This window comes from Oncorhynchus keta, chromosome 23 (assembly GCF_023373465.1).
Source record: "Oncorhynchus keta strain PuntledgeMale-10-30-2019 chromosome 23, Oket_V2, whole genome shotgun sequence".
Classification (NCBI taxonomy): Eukaryota; Metazoa; Chordata; class Actinopteri; order Salmoniformes; family Salmonidae; genus Oncorhynchus; species Oncorhynchus keta.
In genome coordinates, this window is record NC_068443.1 from 34,136,608 (window position 1) to 34,162,981 (window position 26,374).

Below are 26,374 nucleotides of genomic sequence, written 5' to 3' on the forward strand. Positions count from 1 at the left end.
GACGATAAATTGGCAGGCCAAATGACCGCGGTCTCCCTCAATAACCGTTCGACTAGCAACAAAACTATTTACATGTTTCATTTGTTTAGATGCACATTTTCTCCACTCCTCCGCTCCTGACTGACTGCGTGTGCTGCCATCGAAATAGAATGGATAAGTCAACAATGGCATAGTGGGTGGACTGGCGGTCATTGCGAGTGTGCCTATATGAGCAAAGCAGGAAGTAAAAGCAAGAAGTAAAAGCAGGAAGTGTGACATCAATCTGTGCTGTGATTTGTTGATTCAACTCAACTGACATGACAAAAAAAAAAAAATCTGTTATCGCAGAAACTGACTCAACCGCACGAATGCCCGGCCGTCCCTTCTTCGGTCAGCGGTTTTAAAACAAATGGTTATTTCATTTTAATGGCGGTCTTCATCCAAAACCGTCAGTTGCACGGTTATACAGTAATTGTGCCAGCCCTAGTGATGACACCCAAAGCTTGTGAAAATTGGACCTGGGCGTCAACATTATCTCGAAAACCCTTTATTTTGCTTTATGCACACATATCTTTATATATCAAATATATTATCGTAGTGTCTTGACATACTAGTGCAGCATGCAAGCATTTTTCCCCCCAAACTAAAGATCCTATTCAGATCACCAATACTTTCCATTCAACACTGCAAAAAATGTGTGTGGTTTTTCTCTCTGTCACTCTAACATCACAGTGGGCTCGATCTGATAGTGTTTCATTTCTACTATCACATTGTGGCTGTGTGGGGAGTGCTGTTGATATCAGGTAGGCCTACCCTATGAGGAGCATGGCTGGTTTTGTTGTCAAACCAAATTACACACACTTTCTCTGTGGATAAACCCTAGTCTGAATAACAAGCAGCTAGCTAAGTGGGTCAGGGTCGCCGGAGAGAGAGAGAGAGAGAGAGAGAGAGAGAAAGAGAGAGAGAGAGAGAGAGAGAGAGAGAGAGAGAGAGAGAGAGAGAGAGAGAGAGAGGAGGGGAGGGGAGGGAAGGGGAGGGGAGGGGGAAGTGGGTAGGGGAGGAGAGGGGTCAGAGGGAGACAGAGGGAGAAAGAGGGGAGGAATTGAGAAGGAGAGGGAAGGCATTGAGAGAGAGGAATAAGGAGTAGAGTGGGAAATTAAAGAGGAACGGAAAAGAGAGGGAGAAAAATATAGGCAGAGAGGAATAGAGAGAGGACCCGGTAGAGTGAAAAAGAAAGAGAAAGAGGGGGGATGAAAAAAAGAGAGAGGGGCGGAGGACGTAGAGAGAGAGAGAGAGTAAAATGGGGAAGGAGTGTTGTATCTCTGTTTCTGCTCCCCAGTATTCAATATCAAGAGTGGCAGTCATCTTGGACTCCAAATCACAGCCCTGATGAACAACCTTTGTCTGTGGAGCATTACATCTCCAAGTGATTTCTTTTTCCACTTCTCCCTCTCCCTGTCTCTCTCCCTTCTTTTTTTCCAAATGGCAATTTGGTGAGTGCCTGGAGCAGGGCTGAGTGTGTCTTCTTCTATGTCCCAGCACTGTAATGTATGACTGTAACAGTCAGGCCGAGCCCTGCTGTGGCTCATATCACTGGGTAGAGGGAGAGAGAGGGGGGAGTAGGGACTCAGGCCTATATAAATCATAGCCTGCTTCTGATTGAATTGGTAGCGTTTCCCTCTCTCTGGCACCGCCTCGTAAAGACAAGAGTGAGCGGTGTAAGGCGCTGTGTTTCATAGTGGTAAAAATACGAGTCTCTGTGGAGTTCGTTAAAAGGACAGAGGATAAGGGGGTTTTAATGGCGAAAACGATAACGATGTTTAGTGTAATCAAAACATTCTGATGATTTAACGCCAGAGGTTTGAGCCATGCCCTCGCACTTCAAGTCAGGATATGAAGCCTTCCTTTTCATCTGGGAAGAAGAAAATGTGGTGTTTATAGCGCTTTTCATTTCATGAATGTTTTTCAGACCGTGCATAATCTAAGATAAATATTTGATTTGCTTGTTTGCTCTTGTAACTGCAACACATTTATTTCCTATTTTACTGTTATAAACGCTGGAGTGTGAAGAACCACACTGTGCAGCGTGTTTAGAACAAGGTAAAGTTGATCAGTCTATCTCAGGATGCTACAGCTGAAAGGTAGGTCAGGTTATTTCTAGCTCAACAAGTGTTTGTTGCGTGTTCTACTTTGAAGTGGTGGGGATGGTTTCTGTGCTACGTTATGCCGTGGTACAACGTGCAGCAGTATGACAACAGAAAAGAACATGATCGCGAGCGCACACACAACCAAAAACAACTCAACAATTATATGTAATCACTCACACTATGATGACACACAAGGCATGTTATATGTAACCACACAAACCTATTTATATGGTATACGCACTGCATTCAACTACACATCACAAACACACAATCACTACTTTGTACAATGACAAAGAACAAATGCAAACCCATGGGACCTGATAACAGACTAGTAACTGAGCTGTCATTTCAACCATTGTTCCCCCCCAACATAACCCTGTGTCAAAGTCCCATTATGTGAATCTAAAATCTAACCTCCAGACCAATTAATTCAGATGTTGGGCGAATCTTTCTCTTGGCAGAACGCCTTGCGCAATGCCTCATTAAAACATGAATCGGCATCCTTTCCAATTTAGACGCTTTCTCTCTCTCTCTCTCTCTCTCTCTCTCTCTCTCTCTCTCTCTCTCTCTCTCTCTCTCTCTCTCTCTCTCTTTCTCTCTTTCTCTCTCTCTCTCTTTCTCTCTCTCTCTCTTTCTCTCGCTTCACCTGTTGTCACACCTGATTAATGCCAAACAGGTAAAATGCTTATTAGATCATGAATGAGCAGTTTACAAGTCCCCAAATAGAACAAACTAGGCCTGGACGGACCCTACATTTCATCTACTCTATTCTAAAAAGTAAATAATTCCACCATCTGTTAAGAATATCAAAACTCACTCTGCGAGTCTTGTTCAGTCATTAAGCTTTTAATCAGGAAATCACCATGGGACAATTAGGGAAGCATCTCCACCAGAATCAAGTGACTAATGCATCATTAAACCTGAGACCATATTGACAGACAGAGGCTGTTATGTATAATCTACTGTATGTCTGTTGGAGTAATCATAAATTAAGAAGGATTGGGATACTCTAATAGAGAACCTGTGTTACATGGAGAGTGTTCTGTAACCTGTTCTATTAACTCATACGTCTAGAATGACATTGTATGCTGTAGTGCTCAGATTTCCCTTCACTAAGGGGTCGAGCCTGAACCATGAAAAACAGCCACCGATCCATTATTCTTCCTCCGTCAAACTTTACAGTTGGCACTATGCATCGGGGCAGGTAGCATTGTCCTGGCAGTCCGTCGGACTGATGGTGAAGCCTAATTCATCACTCCAGAGAACGCATTCCACTGCTCCAGAGTCCAATGGCGGCAAGCGTTACAGCCCTGCAGTCGACGCTTGGAATTTTGTGCGACTGCTCGGCCATGGAAACCCATTTCATGAAGCTCTCGGTGAACAGTTCTTGTGCTAACGTTGCTTTCAGAGGCAGTTTGGAACTCGGTAGTGTGTGTTGCAACAGAGGACAGGCGATTAATACGCGCTTCGTGCTTCAGCACTCGGCGGTCCCACTCTGTGAGCTTGCGTGGCCTACCAATTCGCGGCTGAGCCGTTGTTGCTCCTAGACGTTTCCATTTCACAATATCAGCACTTACAGTTGACAGGGGAAACTCTAGCAGGGCAAAAATTTGGCGAACTGACTTATTGGAAAGGTGGCACCTATGATAGTGCCATGTTGAAAGTCACTGAGAGCTTCAGTAAGGCTATTCTACTGCCAATGTTTGTCTATGGAAATTGCATGGCTGTGTGCTCGATTCTATACACCTGTCAGCAATAGGTGTGGCTGAAATAACCGAATCTTTGTATATGTGGTGTATGTGTCACTTCGACAAAGACATAATATTAGAGCGAATATGGGGCTCTCTGCTACAGGAAGTGACATAATTCCAAAAGGATACAGAAGGATATGAGACTTCATCATTGATGTTGCTGATAGCAACTATTCTTGAAGACAATTTAACTTGTGATGATCTTCATATGTGGTTCAGCCTAATCTACTTTAGTGAACTGACTTATTATAAGTCAGTCAGTATAGCTAAAGGGCAAAAAGTTCAATCTAATACCTCAGCTGCAATGAAGCCTTGGCTAGCTAGTACCGACATATTAGCTAGGGTATGACTAGTCCCTATCGCTAAGCATAAACTGAATCACACCTCTACTAGTGTCTCATTTACATACACACTCAGTGGACAGTTTATTAGGTACACCACCCCGTTCACGAAAATTGTTCACACCTACAGACAGTGAGTCACGTGGCCATGGCTTGCTTTATAAAGCAGGCAGCCGGGCATCGTGGCATTCAGTTACTGTTTAATTGAACATTAGAACTGGCAAAACGATTGACCTAAGAGACTTTGAGCGTGGTATGATCATCGGTGCCGGGCCCGCCGGTTCCAGTACCTCAGAAACGGCCGGCCTCCTGGGCTTTTCACGCACGACAGTATTGAGAGTTTCCCGAGAATGGTGCGACAAACAAAAAACATCCAGTCAGCGGCAGTCCTGTGGGCGAAAACAGCTCGTTGATGAGAGGTCGATGGAGAATGGCAAGAATCGCGCAAGCTAGTAGTCGGGCCACAAATAATGGCGCAGTACAACAGTGGTGTGCAGAATAGCATCTCGGAACACACAACTCGTCGGTCCTTGTCAAGGATGGGCTATTGTAGCAGACGGCCACATCGGGTTCCACTCCTATCAGCTAAAGACGAGAAGAAGCGGAGCCAGTACGCACGCGATCACCAAGCCCGGACAGTTGAGGAGTGGAAAAACATTGCCTGAGCATGACAGCGAGTTCAGACCTCAACCCACCAGAGCATCTTTGGGATGAGATGGAACGGGCTGTTCACAGCATGAATGTACCACTGTCTATTCTGCAGCTACTGCGTGAAGCTATCGCGTTTAGCATGGACCAACATCCCTGTGGAACGTTTCTGACACCTTGTAGAATGCCCTGGAGAAATCACGCTGTTCTGGAGGCAAAGGGGGGGGGTCCGACCCAGTACTAGATGGGTGTACCTAATAAACTGGCCGGTGAGTGTAGGATGAGATTAACATATAGATAGGTACAATATAAACAGGAACAGACACAGATGTGATGAGACTCATTGGCGCTGTCAGACCGCGAGGAAGACAAACCCAGAGAGAGTCCTATGCGTCTGGGATAGCGAAGGCTACAACCACAGAACTGTGCTACGATAGGCTGGATAGCTAGACTCGAATAAACGTTGCTAAATATACTTTGATGTATAGCTGTCGAACTACTCAATTTAAACTGTATCCCAATCATTTTTAACACAGAGAACTGCCATAAGGAAGGTGGCATACTCACGGAGCACCATGGCATTCCATGGCATTAGGGACAACGATGCTAAACTAGTGTAATTATATAACAATAAATAATACACGTCATTTAGCAGGCGCATTTATCCAAACTGACCTTATATGTCTAGGGGCAATTTCATCCATAACATTTGACTCCTAGTCTCAAATAGACCAAGAATTTGAGTATTACACCTAATCGCTCCCTACACCTCAGGACCCGCCACTTCAGTATAGTAACCAGACTCCTTTGTTTGCACAGGGTTCTCCCTTTTTAACCTGGGTTTAATTACAATAGTGCAGCTGTTGCTGGTTTACACAGTGGGTAATATATCTGCCATGTCACCCTGCCTCCACGGCGCCTGCTGTTTGCGCAGGACAGAGTGCTTTACTCACGCTACAGCCATAGTACCTGTTACCATGGCGACTGTCCAGTACAGTACAGACTGTACAGACTGACTGTGCCTGTGGGAGTAGGGCGAAATAGCACCTCTGAGGTCAGTTTTGTGTTTTGGAGACTAAGGGTTGGGGTTAGGATATGGTGGAAAGTGCGCTGGTCCTAGATCAGTGCCGAAAGACAACTTTAGACCGATGTGTGTCTGTGTGGGACAGGACAGACATGAGCAGGGAACAGGCATTGTTGTTACTATGGGAACAGGATGGACAGTGTTATAAGGATGCAAGGCAGGTGTTATCATCAGATAACACAGAGACTATAGCACCAGGAGTTTCCTGAGCACATAATATACAGTGCATTCGGAAAATATTCAGACGTCTTGACTTTTCCACTTTTTTTTAACGTTACAAGCCTTATTCTAAAATGTATTAAATATTGTTTTCCTTTGTTCAATCTACAGACAATACCCCATAATGACAAAGCTAAAACAGGTTTTTAGATTTATTTTTTAATACATTTAGTAAACTTACACTTTTACATAAGTATTCAGACCCTTTGCTATGAGACTCGAAATTGAGCTCAGGTGCATCCTGTTTCCATTGATCATCCTTGACATGTTTCTACAACTTGAATGGAGTCCACCAGACAGAAGCCACCCCTCAGTAAAAGGCACATGACAGAGCACTTGGAGTTTGCAAAAAGGCACCTACAGGACTCAAACCATGAGAAACAAGATTCTCTGGTCTGATGAAACCAAGATTGTACTCTTTGGCCTGAATCCCAAGCGTCACGTCTGGAGGAAGCCTGGCACCATCCCTACGGTGAAGCATGGTGGTGACAGCATCATGTTGTTGGGATGTTTTTCAGCGGCAGGGACTGGGAGACTAGTCAGGATCGAGGGAAAGATGAACGGAGCAAAGTACAGAGAGATCCTTGATGAAAACAACCCTAAGCACACAGACAAGACAACGCATGAGTGGCTTCAGGACAAGTGTCTGAATGTCCTTGAGTGGCCCGGCCAGAGCCCGGACTTGAACCCAATGGAACAAATCTGGAGACCTGAAAATAGCTGTGCGTTGACACTCCCTACCCAACCTGACAGAGCTTGAGAGGATCTGCAGAGAAGAATGGGAGAAACTCCCCAAATACAGGTGTGCCAAGCTTGTAGCTTCATACCCAAGAAGAGTCGAGGATGTAATAGCTGCCAAAGTACTGAGTAAAGGGTCTGAATACTTATGTAAATGTGATATTTTGTTTTTTAAAATTTGTAATACATTTTCACAAATGTCTAAAAACCTTTTTTTGCTTTTTGATTGTGGGGTAATGTGTGTAGATTTATGAGGGGAAAAAACAATTTCATCAGTTTTAGAATAAAGCTGTAACGTAACAAAATGTGGAAAAAGTCAAGGGGTCTGAATACTTTCCGAATGCACTGTATTCTCTAGTCTGGAACAGACAAGGGAAAAGTCCAGGCCTTGGTGAATAACCTATATAGTAGATATGGGCAGGGCACAGACCTGGGTCGGTACATGTCATTTTGAGTCAGGAAAGGAATATTTCACCGGAAAATAATGATTATCGTTTAAACCCCAAAATATGATTTTTCCCTCCACATTTTGTAACTTTTAGAATGCCCCACAACCAATAGCAAAAACCTATAAGCAGTCCCATATGAAAAGCTAAAAAAATATTTAATAGACAAGCGAGGGAGAGTCCTTTACTAATGCATGGCTATGCATCTTTTCTTATGAGAGATTATTTTGTGTAGGGTAAGCCTGGTTAGGAAGAATTTTCAGGGTCTGGTCTAGCACTCCATACTAAACCACTGAGAGTCTCTGACTGATGCAAAACTAAATTGGATATGACTCAGCTGGTTTGCTAGTGGAATGCCCTTGATGTTAGTCCTCTCGCTCAGTTTCCTCCGATTTCCTTCTCTTCTCATGATAATATGCATTATGTTACTGTACATATTATTCTCAAATCGTATCCTGTGTTATATTGCCTCGGCACTGCATATAAATGCTTGCTTATTTGATTATGGCTGTAAATAGATATTGATGATGATGCCGGTAACATAGCGCACAGAGAATATGGCAGCCCGGTAAACTGATTAGGCTACCATACGTTTTTACCAGGTAACTATTACTGAATAATACAAATCTGTCGAGCAAGGCGCTTAACCCTAATTTCTTCTGTAAGTCACTCTGGATAAGAGCTTCAGATATATTACTCAAATGTAAATGTAGAGAATATGGCAGCCCAGTAATGTAATTACCTTACTTTTCCCACTGGTAACTAACTACTGCACAATAGTACGATAACAACCAGTTATACAGTGGTGCCACAGTAGGTGCCACAAAAATGTCTACCAATATATCAAAAAACATGGGTCTTATAGCGTTTAAAACTGAAGTGCAAGGGCGTGCGTCGCTTCAGAGCAGCAAAGTCGACCATGAGCTCTGAATTACTGCAGTTTCCCTCAAAGTCAAACATGCAATTACTCTCTCCACCACTGCTATTCTGGCTCGATGGTAAGTTCAAATACAGCTGTTCTCAGGCCACATACTGTATATAGTAGACTGAAAACACGCAGGGAATTACAACGGCGTAGAATCGAGGAGGATAAGGGTACAGATATAGGGCTAGAGGTCAAACCCACCTCTTGACCTATTTAATGTGTACGTGGGAAGGCCATTTATAAATGATCCTTCGTTATAAATAGCGGACCGCTCTGTCTGTCTCTGTGGCTTGTAGTGGATACGAGAACTGCGCTGCAGTTTAATCTGTAATAGTCAAGACCTTATAGATTTATAGATAAATATCAAGACCTTATAGATTTATAGATAAATATCAAGACCTTATAGATTTATAGATAAATATCAAGACCTTATAGATTTACTGCATCCAAAGCTATCTGCTGTTGTTTGTATCGGGCTATTTGATAACAGTGGGCGGTGATATTTTCATTTAACTAGGCAAGTCAGTTAGGAACAATTTCTTATTTTCAATGACGGCCTAGGAACAGTGGGGTTACCTGCTTTATTCAGGGGCAGAACGACAGATTTCTACCTTGTCAGCTCGGGGATTCAATCTTGCAACCTTTCGGTTACTAGTCTAACGCTCTAACCACTAGACTACCTGCCCCCCGAATATGCTTATAGCATCAGAGTTGTCGATGGTACTATAGAATGACAGCAATGAGCTATGTTCCAAATGATGATGATGATAATGATGCCACCCAGAACCCCACCCAAGATACAGTAAGCAATAAGGTCCACCTGCCTGAGTCATGAAACAAGATCTGACCTCCACATGCATGCACACAAACAGGTACGCACAAAGGTCCTAAGATCAGTGAAGCCTGTACAGGCATCAAAAGGTGGACAGGTGCCACTTAAACACTTGGGTATAAAGGGCTGTGAGTGGGCAGCAGAGCCAAAAGGCCTTGGAGCAGGTGGAGGAGTCAGCGGAGGAAGGTCAGACACTCACACACACACACTGAGACACACCACCCATCACAGGACAATGGGAGACACACTATTGTTAAGGGTTTGCTCGCTCGCACGCACACACCAAACACACACGCACACATACGCCCACAAAGAACATTACACAAAGGATTATCCAGGCACACAAAACAAAGAGCAATCTGACAGAAAAAACACTAGCTAAGACAGTCATTATCTAAGAAGAAAGAAGATGCATAAATCATGGTTATGACAGGCAGTCTAAACACATGAAAGTAGCCAATAATGGTCACTGTAGTCGTCAATAATGGTAATACCATAATAAAGAAAATCTTGCTATTTCTCCAAAAGCTCCAAACACCACAACAACTCACTCGATCCATCAACTATGAAAAAACGAGGGGGGATTCTCTTAATTTGAAAATGATTGCAATATGTTTTGCTTGGAGAATAAACCGAACAATTAGGCAATACTAGATCCGTTATTCACGGCCCATCTGTTTGGACTGTATCAAACCAGGAGCCTAATCACTCATTCATATGTGGCCTATCTTTGGGCACACTCAAGCCAGGGAGGTGTGTGTGTGTGTGTGTGTGTGTGTGTGTGTGTGTGTGTGTGTGTGTGTGTGTGTGTGTGTGTGTGTGTGTGTGTGTGTGTGTGTGTGTGTGTGTGTGTGTGTGTGTGTGTGTGCGTGCGTGCGTGCGTGCGTGTGTGTGTGTGTGAGTGAGTGCGTGTGAGTGCATGAATGTTTGTGCGTGTGCGTTCCCGCATGTGTGTGTGTTTGCGCTTTTCGGCAGACGGATCCCTATCACCATTCGGTGCCAGGGATTCTCAGTGTACGATACAGACGGTAAAAACATGGCAAACCGCGCCAAACTGGAACCAACACTAGTCCAGATTTTATGATCATTATGTTCAGAGACTTAATTAGCTGATCCTTCGTCTCTGTAACACTCCATCACCACCAGCTCATTATGTAGGATTGAGGCAGTGGGTTTTGGATCAGATTTGACAGAAATTGGAAGCTGTCCTTCTTTTAAGCGTCATATGGTTGAGAAAACCATTACAGTCATTGGTGATATATTCAACATAGTCACTGAGATTGTAAACACACACTGGTGATTTTGACCACTGACTTTTCAACGTAATTAAAATGGCCGTAGCCCCACTCTCTGAGGGTGTCTCAGAGAGAGTTGGGATATGCAAAAAAAAAAAACATTTCCTATTCACACATGCGTATTAATACACACTTTTACATGTGTGAAATGGCACAAATATAAGCACCCAGCAAATTCTTCTTCTTCTTATTATTATTAGTATGTAGGGATGATGAATTTATGAATTTCACACTATGCCAAATCATCCATTCACTGTTATTTTCCAAAAGTTCTGACACTCTAACTCGATCTCTGCTAACGATCACAGACACAGTAGAAACAATTAGCCAGGTACCTCAGCCAAAAGGAAATGTACAGTACACTTTCCTTTGACCATTAAAAAACTATGTTCCAAATATAGTGCTAAAGCCCAAATCCATATTGAACCTGGTATGACATCACCAGGTGATGATTCAGTTCAGTTCCATTCTATGTCATGTTGTTCCATGAGTCACTCATCAAACAGCACTCAGAAACAAGCTGTCCTCCTATTCTAATGCTTAGCGGAAAAAGACAAACATGTCAGGCCACAAATGGATACGGACAAACAACCCAATTACCTCAGACGATGTACTAATCAGAATCAGATCAACGTCATTCTAGTTGTCGGATAGCAACCTGTCCTCTGTGTGCTCGCTTGCAAATGTGCAAGAATACATATGTCTGTGTATGTGTTTACAGTAGCACCACAGTTCCACATAGCCATTCCTCTGAGTTTCTCTATCTGCCAATAGGCACACATGATGCACAATTAAATCCTCTGCTGGCATTGGGCTAAAGCTGTCAATCAGAGGCCCGATGTCTTTCGACAGCGCCCAGTGAACCGTGGATCGCTGGCCGCAGCACAGGAACTCACAAGAGTCCCTGCTATTGTTACCAGCAAGCAGGAATTCAGCTGGCAATTAGGCCTGGCTTTTTAGGAAGCCCTCAGCCTAGTGCTCTGAGGTAGCTAACACAGAGAGAGAGAGAGAGAGAGAGAGAGAGAGAGAGAGAGAGAGAGAGAGAGAGAGAGAGAGAGAGAGAGAGAGAGAGAGAGAGAGAGAGAGAGAGAGAGAGAGAGAGAGGGAGCTGACTCAGAGGTTTTCACTTGGCTCTATCCTACTGTGTGAATGTTTACAGTGTAACAACAGATTAGTGTTACGTATAGCGGGGCAATGTGGGAAAACTGTATGGAGGAGAAAAATAATATATACAGATGCAGGATCTTAATTTGACCCAGTTTACTACAGCAAGAAAATTATCCTGCAGCAACAGGAAATGTGAATACTTTTTTTGTAGATGCTGATAAATTGTTCGTTAGGGCAAATCAAGTCTGAAATGTCAAAGTGCAAATTGCAAACACTAAATAAGCTTCATATTTGCATTTCCTTCTGTGCAGGAAAATTCTCAGCAACAAAATAGTGATCAGATTAAGATCCTACATCTGTAGGACTATCAATATCACCAGGCACATGACTTATGAAACCAGGCTCATTCTATTCTATTCTATTATATCCTATTAACGAAGGTAACTAAGAAATAAACATATAAGAAGCATACTACATGCAGGAAGGTAATGTGAAGTAATTATGTGTCAGAGTTGACCTGATTATCATTACTCATGATGTTAGTAATGGGAAAAGCATCTGAGCAAAAAGAACAGCCAATGAGGTCCATTTGTCATGTGTGTATTCTGTACCATTACTTAAAGGGATACTTAAAGGGCAACTCGTGGATACCATTTTTATGTCACTGTGTCCAGTATGAAATCATTCAGAGGCAGTTTATTGAGCCAATGCTAACTAGTGTTAGCGCAATGACTGGGGGTCTATGCTAGCAGATACCCAAAAACTAGCAGAATTACAGTGAATTTGTGCATTTTGATTAGGATCACCATTAGCTAACTCTGTAACGTTAGCTAATCTTCCTGGGGTCCAACACCAATTAATAAGACATTACAAACAATTACAAATTCAGACTTCACAAACATTGGACAAGTAGACAATACAGACACTGAAGTCATTGTGCGAGCGCTAGTTAGCAACTTCCTTCAAACCGCACGCAGGGACATAAATATGGTGTCCTTCGAGTTAATCTGACTCTGGGGAAGAAGATAAAGGGCCTCATTACCAAAATCCTGAAGTATCCCTTTAAGGCTGAATAGTGTGCAATGCACTTAGCATAGGTTAAGTGGGAGCATGGCATTTACATACGCTTACACAGACTCACAGTGCTTAGCAGCCAACACAACAGACATGTTGACAACATATGTGGGGCTATAAAAATCTAGGTTTGGTTGAGATGGTGCGACTGAAGATGTTCACATACAACACGTTACTACAGAACTTGCATAAACCCTGCGTTTATGGGGAATCCGATTAAGACCGTAGTCCAAAGGGTTTACTCCAGGACCAGGACCTATGTTCATGAGTGATGATCTAGAATCAGGTTCCCCGTGGCCATATAATCTTATTTGTTATGATCGAAAAGACGAAACTGATCCAAGATGATCAATTTTACACCGTGTCGCTTTATGAATAGGACTGAGGAGGATTCCCTCAAATTCTAAAGCTGTTTTACTTTAAACGTGTGCCTAGTACTACCTCCGTTAATACCACTAAAGCTTGATGGTCACTGGGCAGGGTTTTTTTATCTTACGGGTGGGTGAAGAGCTTAGTCTTACAAAGTCTGTTGGGGATTGACGCAACCGCAGGAGTCTATAAACAAATGACTATGGTGAACAACATAAAGATGACTGACTGGGCTGCACATCCATGAGTGGAGTTCGTAGTGTGACCATCAAGCTTCCTGATGGTTCAAATGATGTTAAATGTATTTTATGCCCGTCATAGGCAGGATCCATTGATCCAGGTTTATTAGACAAAAGCAATATTGCAACAACAACAACAAATGTGCAACATGTGTCATGCAAACGGAAGATATAGGAGAAGCCTTCTAAAGATCGATTGTTTTTTTTTTTTGTAGGACCGGTGTGGATTTTTTTATTTTGTCTAACCTTCTTTATTGCGATAAATGGTGACGGTAATGTGATGACGTCGCATATAAACTTATAAAGCTCCACTCCACGTTTCATTTTAAATGCCTTACTGCTTGCAAAATATAAATGCTCAACAACACAAGTGATGTTACTTTGCAGGACGAGGATTGTCCTGACTTTTGAAGAATTGCTTCGGCTTGCTTTTCTGCTTGGCTGGCAAGTTTCACCATCCAATTATTTCAGATCTACAGGAGTGTAAGTCTCACCATGGCGTTGCATTCTAGCCTACATGCTGGCTTTCGCGGGGTACACCTGAGACGTGAAACAGATAGGTGGGAGGGCATAGAGGCTGTCGCCAATTTATTCATGCGCAATTTGTCTAAATGTGTAATGGAAACACTTCAGCCACTACTTTTTTATTCCACACTGTAGGTTTTTGAGAAAAAAATATTTTTTTTAAATAGGTATGACATTACGTCCAGCTGTTTTTATTTGACGCAAAATAGTTACATGGAAACTTTGTCGCATCTATTTTCTATGCAAACAAAATCACTGGACAAGTTAATGGAAACATATATGTAGCTAATGTCATTGAATGAAGCCAAAGGCACATTTCCACACTGTGTGGACAATCTATCTACAGTATGTTTCTCCAACCCACCAGAGTATCTTGTTGACATAAGCTGTTGACTCTAGCCACAACCCTGTAGATATCCCTCAGTGTAATTCCACAGATTATGAAGCCTTAGTACAGGTTCATAGCAGGCTTCTAAAGCTTTATAACATGCTTATGAATCTCAAGGCATGCATAAAGCAACTTACTGTTCACAGAAGACGATAGGGACATATTGTGCTTGTATCCATGTTGTACAGTAAATGTATGTTAGTTGGGATCCGGATTCAGATTTACAGTGTTGCTTTTGAAGTAGTGAAAATAAAAATAAAAAAAACAGATTGATATCTAGTTATGTAGTCAGGTTTACATTCCTGCTCCTCTCAACACATCCAGAACAGTGCTGTAAGTATAAATAAAATGCAGGGTTTTTCCTGCATAGGAAACTGAGGCACCACCGAAGACCTTTTGTGAGCCAGGAAAAACCCTGGAATGTTAATGTAGTATTTCTTCATTAAATCAGAGACCACTGCTGACACAGTGATGTATAGTGAGTAACAGAGGAAGTTAAGCAAGTAGGTCTGGAACTATTGTCCTACATCAATCAGTAAGTTGCATTACTAAAATGACTAAGCTTGACAGAGACTAGAAGCTCAAAGTTGTCTCTGTTGCTAAGATTGTGAATGTACATGTGCAGTAGTATCAAATGTCAATACCAAAAATGGAAATATAGATGAGTAATGTTGATAATATTCAAAACTCGAGCCAGCTCTCTGTGGATGAGCTTGACCGGGAGCCTAACTGCTATGCTGCTGTGTTGCCTGCCTGCTCTGGGCCCTGTGCTGTGCAAACCTGGGTTCAAATACTATTTAAATCATTTGAAATACCTTATACCTGTGCTTGATTGAGCTTGCCTGGCTTAATGGACCAATAAAATACTCCCAAAACTGTAAACTGCGCCCATCTGGCACTCCAAGCAGGCTAGAGCAAACGCTCAAAGATTTCAAATAGTATTTGAACCCAGGTCTGAGCTGCTGCGTGTGCTTGGTTAGTAAACACAAAGGACAGAGTATTAATGTCGGGGTCGACTTCCCAGAGCCCCTCGGAGATCCAGGACCACCAAAGAGCTCAGTAATTTGCACTAAATTGAAAATGCCTGAGGCTAAGACAAACGTACACAAACACATACAGACAGATGACAAACACACACACAGTCACTCACATACAGAACGGTGACACACACACACACAGTCACACATACACACACACACACACACAGTCACTCACATACAGAACGGTGACACACACACACACAGTCACTCACATACAGAACGGTGACACACACACACACACACACACACACACAGTCACTCACATACAGAACGGTGACACACACACACACACTCACACAGAACACACACACACACACAGTCACTCACATACAGAACGGTGACACACACACACACAGTCACTCACATACAGAACGGTGACACACACACACACACACACACACACACAGAGAGAGACAAAGACACCACAGTGCCTATACAACAGAGTAAAGTCCATGACCAGAATACAGAACTGACATGTCAGATGTATCATCTTCGATTAGAACCAATAAGCAAAATGTAGGCATCCAAGGCACGTTGAAGACTGTTTTTACACGAAGCCTTGTCATTTCTTCAACCATCTCTAAACCAATGAAAACGGTCACAAAATCAAAAGGTACCCAGCCATCAATAAAAGCTTGGAAATGTCATTCCCTCTTTCTGCAATTCCACAAAATAAGACCAATCAACCCCATCAGCCATAGCAACCAACATTTGATGTTATTACAGTAAAAGATCCTAATCATAACATGAAATTATATTCTGGACCACTCTAAACAGGTTTCTAAATGACTTTGCATCAACTTGGCTAAATGGCAAAGTGATCATGAGCTGTTCATGAATAACATTGGAGATGATGGAGTCGGACAGAATGTCTGGCCAAAAGAAAGGGGATACCTAGTCAGTTGTACAACTGAATGCCTTCAACTGAAATGTGTCTTCTGCATTTAAGCCAACCCCTCTGAATCAGAGAAGTGCAGGGGGCTGCCTTAATCGACAGCGCCCGGGGAACAGTGGGTTAACTGCCTTGCTCAGAGGCAGAACGACAGATTTTTACCTTGTCAGCTCGGGAGAAATGGGCCCGAATCAACCCATGCTTTTGAATGAAACAAGGGGTGAACAGAACCTCTGCTTAGACAGAGCAGCAGTCACAACAGTGATGCCCTGCAAGAAATATAGAAAGAACCTGGTGCTAGAGGGGGTACGCAGCTGGAGGTTGAATGTTTGAAGGGGTACCGGACTATAAAAAGTTTGGGAACAAATGTTGTAGATAACAGTGAAGTCGGTATAGAAGTGGCTCTATCACTGGGTAATTGCACATACAGAGACCTCGTACAGCAGCACACAGGCCATCTCTGTCTGTTTGCACTGGAAATACCTCGCTCCCTTCTCACAATCACATGTGTTTGCGCTAGGGCTTCTCTCTCTACCTCTACCACACACATTTCTATCTCTTTCATTGCCCCTCTCTGTCTCTCTCCCTCTCTCCAGCACACTCTCTTTTCCTTTCTCATTCTCTCTCTGATTCTCTCTCGCTTTTCTCTCTCTCTCTCTGGTTATAGCACACTCCTCTCTTTTTCTCTCCTTTTCTCTTTCTCTTGGTCGTTCTCTCGCTCTCTCCTCTCTCTCATCCTATATGAACCCCCCACCCGCCATCTCATTACACTGAACGCTAAAATGGAAAATCTAGGATAGTGTTTATACTGCATGGACATGCTCAAACAGTACAATTTAATCTTTCAGATGATATCTATAGGACACATGCCCCTACTCCATCTCTCTCTCTCTCTCTCTCTCTCTCTCTCTCTCTCTCTCTCTCTCTCTCTCTCTCTCTCTCTCTCACCCTCTTTCTCTCTCTATTTTCCCTGCAGAGACTTCAGAGATCTTATATAAAAAAGACAGAGCAGTGAATCAAAAGGCATAGAAATAGTACAACCCCCAAACCCCACTCTTACCCCTCCCTCCCTTCAAAATCCCTACCCCCATTCGCTTATGCTCGCTCTCTCTTCCTCTCTCCCTCACACACACATACATACACAGCAGCACACACACACAAACGCACCCACATGCGGACTCACACTCAAACACACACTCCAACACACACACACACACGCACACACAGCACAGCACAGTATCATTATGCGGAAAAGGACCTGTTCAGACAACCTGAATGTGAAAGTCGTTTTAAACTGTGAGTTTGAAAACAGGCAGTAAATTACAATGATTTTATTATAGTGAAAGTACATGTGTATAAACAAGACAAGGGTTGAGTTACAGTGCGTAACAGAGGCACAATTACTCCACATAACCAGAGCTAGAGGATTGCATTCAACATACGTCATGTTTGTGATGATTATTCTATTCTATCCGAAATTCTGTAAGTGACGCAATGACAGAAACATTTACTATTTTGTGTCATTAAATTAGATAAAAACTCAGTTGAGCGCTTTGGAAGAAACTTCACTGACATTGATAGTGCTGCGTTCATCACCAGCTATACACACTGCCAACCATGCACAATTAAGCTATGGGTAAAATAAGCAATAAATATTTATACGACATGAAATAACTAGACATTTCATGCATCAATGTTTGTTCCTGTTGTCATTGCTTTCAAATGGATGGACATAAAGTACTTTTCTTTCGGGGCAGTGCGAAACTCCACTTTCTGAAGAGCGTTTTTATGCATATCCATAACACATTGTACGACATTTAAACAAATAGGCTATATTCCTATAGCCTAGTCCAGATGCGACTCACCTTATTGCAGTACGAGGAATCAGGATACTGCAATGGTCCCAATCGGGAAGAATCTGTTGCTGGTAAAGACTGTGGTGGAGGTGGATATACTCTCACGTCCATTTCAGTAAAACATCAATCTCCACACAAGCTTTTCCACTCCGGTGTCTACTTTTGAGTCCTCAAAAGTTGAAGGTACTATAAAGACCGATGGTCGAACTGGGCAAAAGTCTAGGGTTGGATGCTAAAAATGGAAAACAGTGATGCTCTCGCATGCGTTCGCGGTTTTACTGAAGAAAGAAAAAAACTTACATTATCAACGTACGTTGCACTATCAACGACGGACTTGGTAAACGAAGGTAAAACGGTGTAACTTTGAAAACTGTAGGCTATCACTCGATTGTTGAAGAAGTTATTGCGCGTCTTTCTCTTTCTGACAGATGCATTTGCAGCGACAGTAGTTGTTTCTATCCAGCGGCTACAGTCGTAGGCAAGCGAATGGGGCACGGTAGGATTGCCTGTTTGCTCGCAATTCATACAAAGGACTTTACAGACAGGGCAGGGGCAAGAGCGCAGCTACAGTATGGCGACATGCTCTACCTAGTAGGCGCACTGGTGAATGCAGCGCCTGCGTCACTTGCATTTGCTTGCATTTCACATCTTCCGTAGGCTATATGAATCATTTTACGTTGCCTATACATTATGGTTGAATCCCTTTAGAATGCCAAAATTAGGACTACAGCTTTGTGGGCTCTTTGTGTTAGTTTGGCACACTAGCCTAGGCTACGTACAGGGCCATCATGCACCCATTATTTTAGAGGGGTGAAACAGCTTTTTCCTGCAATATACTCACATAAAAAATACTACAGTTTACTACAGAATTATACAGTAAGTACTATAGTAAACTGTAGTATTAGACCACTGCGCCACCCTATCTAGACCACTGCGCCACCCGGGAGGCCCCCACTTTAGATTTTTTGGGGGATGGATTGGACTGATAGCTACCTTTACTGCTGGCTTTGTCTATGCTGTTTTGATTTGAATGTGCAGTCCTTGGGGAGTTCATGCCGGAATTCTCTCAGAGGTTAGCCATGGAAAAAGACAGGAACCTTCCCACTAGCCTCTCTCAAAGAGTGCCGTGTATAAAGTCAGAAAATCTGTTGTCTCAGCCACTGCCTTTCACCAAGGGAGTACCCCAAGGCGTGATCCTAGGCTCTACGCTCTTCTCAATTTACATCAACAACATAGCTCAGGCAGTAGGAAGTTCTCTCATCCATTTTATGCAGATGATACTTATACTCAGCTGGCCCCTCCCCGGATTTTATGTTAAAGACTCTACAACAAAGCTTTTTAGTGTCCAACAAGCTTTCTCTACCCGTAACCATGTTCTGAACACCTCCAAAACAAAGGTCATGTGGTTTGGTAAGAAGAATGCCCCTCTTCCCACAGGTGTTATTACTACCTCTGAGGGTTTAGACCTTGAGGTAGTCACCCCATACACGTACCTGGGAGTATGACTAGACGGTGCACTGTCCTTCTCTCAGCACATATCAAAGCTGCAGGATAAAGTTAAATCTAGACTTGGTTCCCTCTATCGCAGTTGCTCCTATTTCACCCCAGCTGCAAAACTAACCCGGTTTCAGATGACCATCTTACCCATGCTAGATTACGGAGACACAATTTATAGATCAGCAGGTAAGGGTGTTCTCGAGCGACTAGATGTTCTTTACCATTCGGCCATCAGATTTGCCACCAATGCTCCTTGTAGGACACATCACTGCACTCTATACTCCTCTGTAAACTGGTCATCTCTGTATACCTGTCGCAAGACCAACTGGTTGATGCTTATTTATAAAAACCCTCTTAGGCCTCACTCCCCCCTATCTGAGATATCTACTGCAGCCTACAACACCCGTTCTGCCAGTCACATTCGGTTAAAGTCCTCAAAGCACACACATCCCTGGGTCGCTCCTCTTTTCAGTTCGCTGCAGTTAGCAACTGGAACGAGCTGGAACAAACACTCAAACACTCAAACTGGACAATTTGATCTCAATCTCTTCATTCAAGGACTCAATCATGGACACTCTTACTGATAGTTGCGGATGCTTTGTGTGATGTTTTGATGTCTCTACCTCCTTGCCCTTTGTGCTGTTGTCTGTGCCCAATAATGTTTGTACTTTGTTTTGTGCTGCTACCAAGTTGTTGTTATGTTATGTTGCTAGCATGCTGTGTGGGTCATGTGTTGCTTCCGTGCTATGTTGTTGCCTTAGGTCTCTCTTTATGTAGTGTTGTGGTGTCTCTCTTGTTGTGTTGTGTGTTTTGTTCTATATTTATATTGTATTTATTTTGAATCCCAGGCCCCTGTCCCCGCAGGAGGCCTTTTGCCTTTTGGTAGGTCGTCATTATAAATAAGAATTTGTTCTTATTTAACATTTAGGAATTTGCATTTAGGAATCTGTCAAGAATAACAAAACGTTTCAAATGTATTTCCATTGATGTCCTCGTACAACCGTCATACATGTTACACATTTACAGCTAACCCACATAAAAATATACTACAGTATATTATGGTCTAAATACTAGTATTACTATATTTATGTCCAATATTATTCTTTGTGTTGTTTTTGCGGACTTTACTAGAGTATTCACTGTAGTGTTTTTGCGGGCATGACTGCAGTATACTATGTCGATAGTATTCACTATAGTGCTTTGCAGACATGACTGGTATACAGTAGAAAAGGGGTGGAATAGCGTGCAGAATGGTAGGCCGAAGCTATATCAGGCTAATTTATCAATGGCTACATAGTATTGTTTGTCATCTTGTCATATTTATTTTCTCTCATCAAGCTACACACAATACTCAAAGTTGAGCTCAGGTGCATCCTGTTTCCATTGATCATCCTTGTGATGTTTCTTCAACTTGATTGGAGTCCACCTGTGGTACATTTAATTGATTGGACATGATTTGGAAAGACACACACCAGTGTATCTTTTAGTAAATCTAATCTTTATTTAACTAGGCAAGTCAGTTAATTAAGAACAAATACTTATTTACAATGATGGCCTACCCTGGATGACGCTGATACAGAATGTATTCGAACCAGGGACTGTAGTGATGCCTCTTGCACTGAGATGCAGTGCCTTAGACCGCTGCGCCACTCGGGAGCAGCAGTGTAAGGTCCCACAGTTGACAGTGCAAGTCAGAGCAAAAACCAAGCCATGAGGTCAAAGGAATTGCCTGTAACACTCCGAGACAGGATTGTGTACTAAAGGGTACTAAAAAATTACTGCAGCATCGAAGGTCCCCAAAAACACAGTACCCTCCATCATTCTTAAATGGAAGAAGTTTGGAACAACCAAGAATCTTCCTAGAGCTGGTCGCCCGGCCAAACTGAGCAATCAGGGGAGAAGGGCCTTGGTCAGGGAGGTGACCAAGAAACCGATGGTCACTCTGACAGCTCCAGAGATCATCTGTGGCGATGGGAGAACCTTCCGGAATAGAAACCATCACTGCAGCACTCCACCAATCAGGCCTTTATGGTGGAGTGGCCAGAAGGAAGCCACTCCTCAGTAAAAGGCACATGACAGCCCCATTGGAGTTTGCCAAAAGGCTCCTAAAGGACTCTCAGACCATGAGCAACAAGATTCTCTGGTTTGATGAAACCAAGATTGAACTCTTTGGCCTGAATGCCAAGCGTCATGTCTGGAGGAATCCTGGCACCATCTCTATGGTGAAGCATAGTGGTGGCAGCATCCTGTTGTGGGAAAGTTTTTCAGCTGCAGGTACTGGGATACTAGTCAGAATGGAGGGGAAGATGAATGGAGCAAAGTACAGAGAGATCCTTTATGAGAATCTGCTCCAGAGCACTCAGGATCTCAGACTGGGGTGAAGGTTCACCTTCCAACAGGACAATGTCCCTAAGCACACAGCCAAGACAAAGCAGCAGTGGCTTCGGGAGAAGTCTCTGATTGTTCTTAAGTGGCCTAGCCAGAGCCCGGACTTGAACCCGATCGAACATCTCTGGAGAGACCTGAAAATAGCTGTGCGGTGACGCTCCCCATCCAACCTGACAAAGCTTGAACGGGAGAATGGGAGAAACTCTTCAAATACAGGTGTGCCAAACTTGTAGCGTCATACCCAAGAAGACTCGAGGCTGTAATCGCTGCCACAGGTGCTTCAACAAAGTACTGAGTAAAGGGTCTGAATACCTATTTAACTGTGATATTTAAGTTGACATTTTTTATAAATTTGCAAAAATGCATAAAAACCTGTTTTTGCTTTGTCATTGTAGGGTATTGTGGGTAGATTGATTAGAAGAAAAAACTAAATGTGGAAAAAGTGAAGGAGTCTGACTACTTATTCATCCCTTTACATTTGTGTGTATAAGGTAGTCGTTGTGAATTTGTTAGATTACTTTTTAGATATTACTGCACTGTCGGAACTAGAAGCACAAGCATTTCGCTACACTCGCATTAACATCTGCTAACCATGGGTTTGTGACCAATACAATTTGATTTAATTTGAATACTTTCTGAATGCACTCTAATTCTCTAAGCTTCGATAAACGTTGCTTGTTCTTTATGTCTGCCTCTATACTGTTTCCCTTTAGTTGGCCTAGAACCTGTCTAGCTTTTAGATGTTAGAATTGTAATAAAATTCTGTTAGTCTGCTGCACTGCTCAGAACTGTTGACTCAAATCAGCCTGTCACGAACCTGTCTTGTGTTCTGGTTGAGGAGTTCTCGCTCATTAAACAGTAACTGGTGTAGTCTGGTAGTTGTGGCATTTTAGCTAACCCTAGTCGGCATTTGTTACTTCAGTCATGTCGGCATAAACACTACAGTGAATAGTACAGTAAAGTCCAAAAACACTACAGTGAATACTATAGTCAAGGCCCATTACTTTTTTCAATCTTTAATAATGATTTGCCACTGGCTTTGAGGAAAGCCAGAGTGCCTATGTATGCGGATGACTCAACGCTATACATGTCAGCTGAAATGTCAGACTGAAATGACTGCAACACTTAACAAAAAGTTGCAGTTCCTAAATATTTCTAAAACTAAAAGCATTGTATTTGTGACAAATCATTCACTAAACCCTAAACCTCAACTAAATCTTGTAATAAATAATGTGGCAGTTGAGCAACTGTCATGGTCAAAACATATTGATACAACAGTAGCTAAGATGGGGAGAAGTATGTCCATGATAAAGCACTGCTCTACCTTCTTCACAGCACGGTCAACAATGCAGGCCCTACAGGCCCTAGTTTTGTCGCACCTGGACTGGTGTTCAGTCGTGTGGTCAGGTGCCACAAAAAAGGACTTAGAAAAATTGCAATTGGCTCAGAACAGGGCAGCACGGCTGGCCCTTGGATGGTACACAGAGAGCTAATATTAATGATATGCACGTCAATCTCGCCTGGCTCAAAGTGGAGGAGAGATTGACCTCATCACTGCTTGTGTTTATGAGAGGTATTGACATGTTGAATGCGCCGAGCTGTCTGTTTGAACTAAGGCACACAGCTCGGACACCAATGCATACCCCACAAGACATGCCACCAGAGGTCTCTTCACAGTCCCCACGTCCAGAACAGACTATGGGAGGCGCACAGTACTACATAGAGCCATGGCTACATGGAACTCTATTCCCCATCAAGTACCTGATGCAAGAAGTAACATTAAACAAAAAATTAACAAACACCTTATGGAACAGTACTGTGACATTAAACAATAAAAAAAAAACACATACTTATGGAACAGTGGGGAACATACGTATACACACACACATGAACATACGCAAACATACACAAACATACGCACTATACACACACACATGAACACACACACACACACATGAACATACGCACTATACACACACACATGAACATACGCACTATACACACACACATGAACATACGCACTATACACACACACATGAACATACGCACTATACACACACACATGAACATACGCACTATACACACACACATGAACATACGCACTATACACACACACATGAACATACGCACTATACACACACACATGAACATACGCACTATACACACACACATGAACATACGCACTATACACACACACATGAACATACGCACTATACACACACACATGAACATACGCACTATACACACACACATGAACATACGCACTATACACACACACATGAACATACGCACTATACACACACACATGAACACACACACACATGAACATACGCACTATACACACACACATGAACATACGCACTATACACACACACATGAACATACGCACTATACACACACACATGAACATACGCACTATACACACACACATGAACATACGCACTATTCACACACACATGAACATACGCACTATACACACACACATGAACATACGCACTATACACACGCGTACATGTGAATTTTGTACTGTATATATGTGGTAGTGGTGAGGGCCTGAGGGCACACAGTCTGTGAAGGTATTGTAATATTGAATGTATTGTTATGTTTTTAAAGTTGTATAAACTGCCTTCATTTTGCTTGGCAGCAGCTAATGGGGCTCCATATTAAATACAAATACAATAGTATACTACATTCATGTCCGCAAGAACACTAGAGTAAACACTACAGTATACTACAGTCATGTCAGCAAAAACACTACAGTGAATACTATAGTATATAAATATAGTAATACTGCAGCATTTAGACCATATTATCTACATGTGAGTAGAGCCATAATTATTATGCCTAAATGTATGTAAAAAACTAAAGATAGATATATTCTTTATATATGCCAACTTAGTCATGTGTGCATACATTTGAAGTATCTCAAACTAACATGCCTAGGATCTTACATCCAAAGTACATTATAATGCATATGCATATCATATAATCAATACAGGCACATATCATGGCATCATCCTTTATACTCATGATATTATCATAAGGTGCCAGATTGCATTTAAACCAGGTATTTGTCTGCATATCTAAGCATACCTCTTGAACTGTCTATATTCTCCTGACTGGTGGTTCAATTTGCTCAAGTCTGGGTAAAATATTGAAAGGAATGTGTCTTATTCAGTACATTTAGTGAATGCTTGCTTTTCTAAAGCCTAGTAACCTTGCCAGCAGGCATGCCAGCTAAGATAGTTAGACAAGCTACTCTAACTTGATGAATAGCCTGAAATGGCTTGGTATGACGTTGGGAGATTGGGATCCTATATAGCTGGGTAGCTTACGCCAACTTCATCAAATTGCTATACGTGACTAGTATTACAGAGAAACAACAAAACATCAAGAAGGAATGAACAGGCTACATAGCTTAAACAAATTCCTTTACAAACATGTCTCCTGCGAGTCCTGCCCCATCACAGGCAGCTAAAATCAAATAAATGCTGTGTGTGTGTCACTCTACACTCTCTCTCCTCCACTGACGATACTGTCTGCACACACTAGAGCACATGAGTCGCAGGGCCGAGTGTCTGCAGGTTTTTGCTCCTTCCTTGAACTTGATTTATGAGTTAAGGTCTCTAATTAGTACGGAACCCCCCCTCACCTGGATGTCTAGGTCTTAATTGAATGGAAAAAAAACAAAAAAAACAGCAGACACTAGGCCCTCAATGGAAGGAGTTTGACACCCCTGCACTAGAGAATCTAGGGTCCTGCCTAGCATATCTTTGCTCCGTGGTGCACCTTGGAAGGAATCAGTTACTAGGGTCCAGTCAGTGTGCCCCCTCCGCAAAATACAGCTGACAGATATTTTTATATTTATAAATAATTATTATAGAACGTGGGCTTAGAAAAGAACGTTTCGTAATTCATTTAACATCTGAAAAATAACAAAAAAACAGGACAAATCTGAGGGGGCACATGCCCTTTGTGACCACTAGGGGCATGACTCTGGCGACATATCAACCACATATAGCCGCATCTGAGTTGCATCTGAGTATAAATTCACAGTAGTTGCAGCAGTTTATTTAAAAAAATACTTCAACATAATGGTAAGGGGGATGGAGTGTTTTGAGGTGTTCAATGTTCCAAGTATGGATTGAGATTGTACTGATGGTGGCAGGAGGGGGGATCTACGTCAGGTTGTGAGAGGGTGGCCTCAGATTCAAGGGACCTCTTTTCAAAATAGAATACTGAGTGATGTGACCACTAACTGACACGGATAACGTGGCTGTCTGGAGTGAAAGCTTCTTCCTATAACATAACGATAACAATCTCAACATATCACACTAAATGGAGGAACAAAAATGTGTGTTTAGGATGTAACGTCATCCCCTGAGTCCAGGTTGAATTATAACAATGATGTTAGCAGGTCACAAGGCCACGGGCCACAATCTCCAAGGTTCTGGTATGTATTAGTTCATCCATTTTGACACTGTCTTCGAAGACGCCAACAACTGGCCACGCTAGTTCATTGTCATATTCACTTGTCAGTTGACATTCTACTGTAGGATCCAAAATGTCCCCACCGCTCTCCCCTTTTGCTCTC

The 26,374-nt window shown here is 42.6% G+C and overlaps 1 protein-coding gene across 3 annotated transcripts in view; it reads right to left on the reverse strand.

Annotated features, from left to right (window-relative positions):
• Positions 1–18,485, reverse strand: part of LOC118402200 (thymocyte selection-associated high mobility group box protein TOX-like) — a 60,578-nt gene extending 42,093 nt beyond the window's left edge. For 2 of the 3 annotated variants that reach the window (XM_052477065.1, XM_052477064.1), the window contains exon 1: positions 17,905–18,485. In XM_052477065.1, the coding sequence (XP_052333025.1) occupies positions 17,905–18,006 (102 nt within the window). In that variant the 5' untranslated portion in view covers positions 18,007–18,485. The remainder of the gene's footprint in view (positions 1–17,904) is intronic. The other variant, XM_052477063.1, reaches the window with a different exon arrangement.
• Between the last annotated feature and the right edge of the window lie 7,889 nt (positions 18,486–26,374).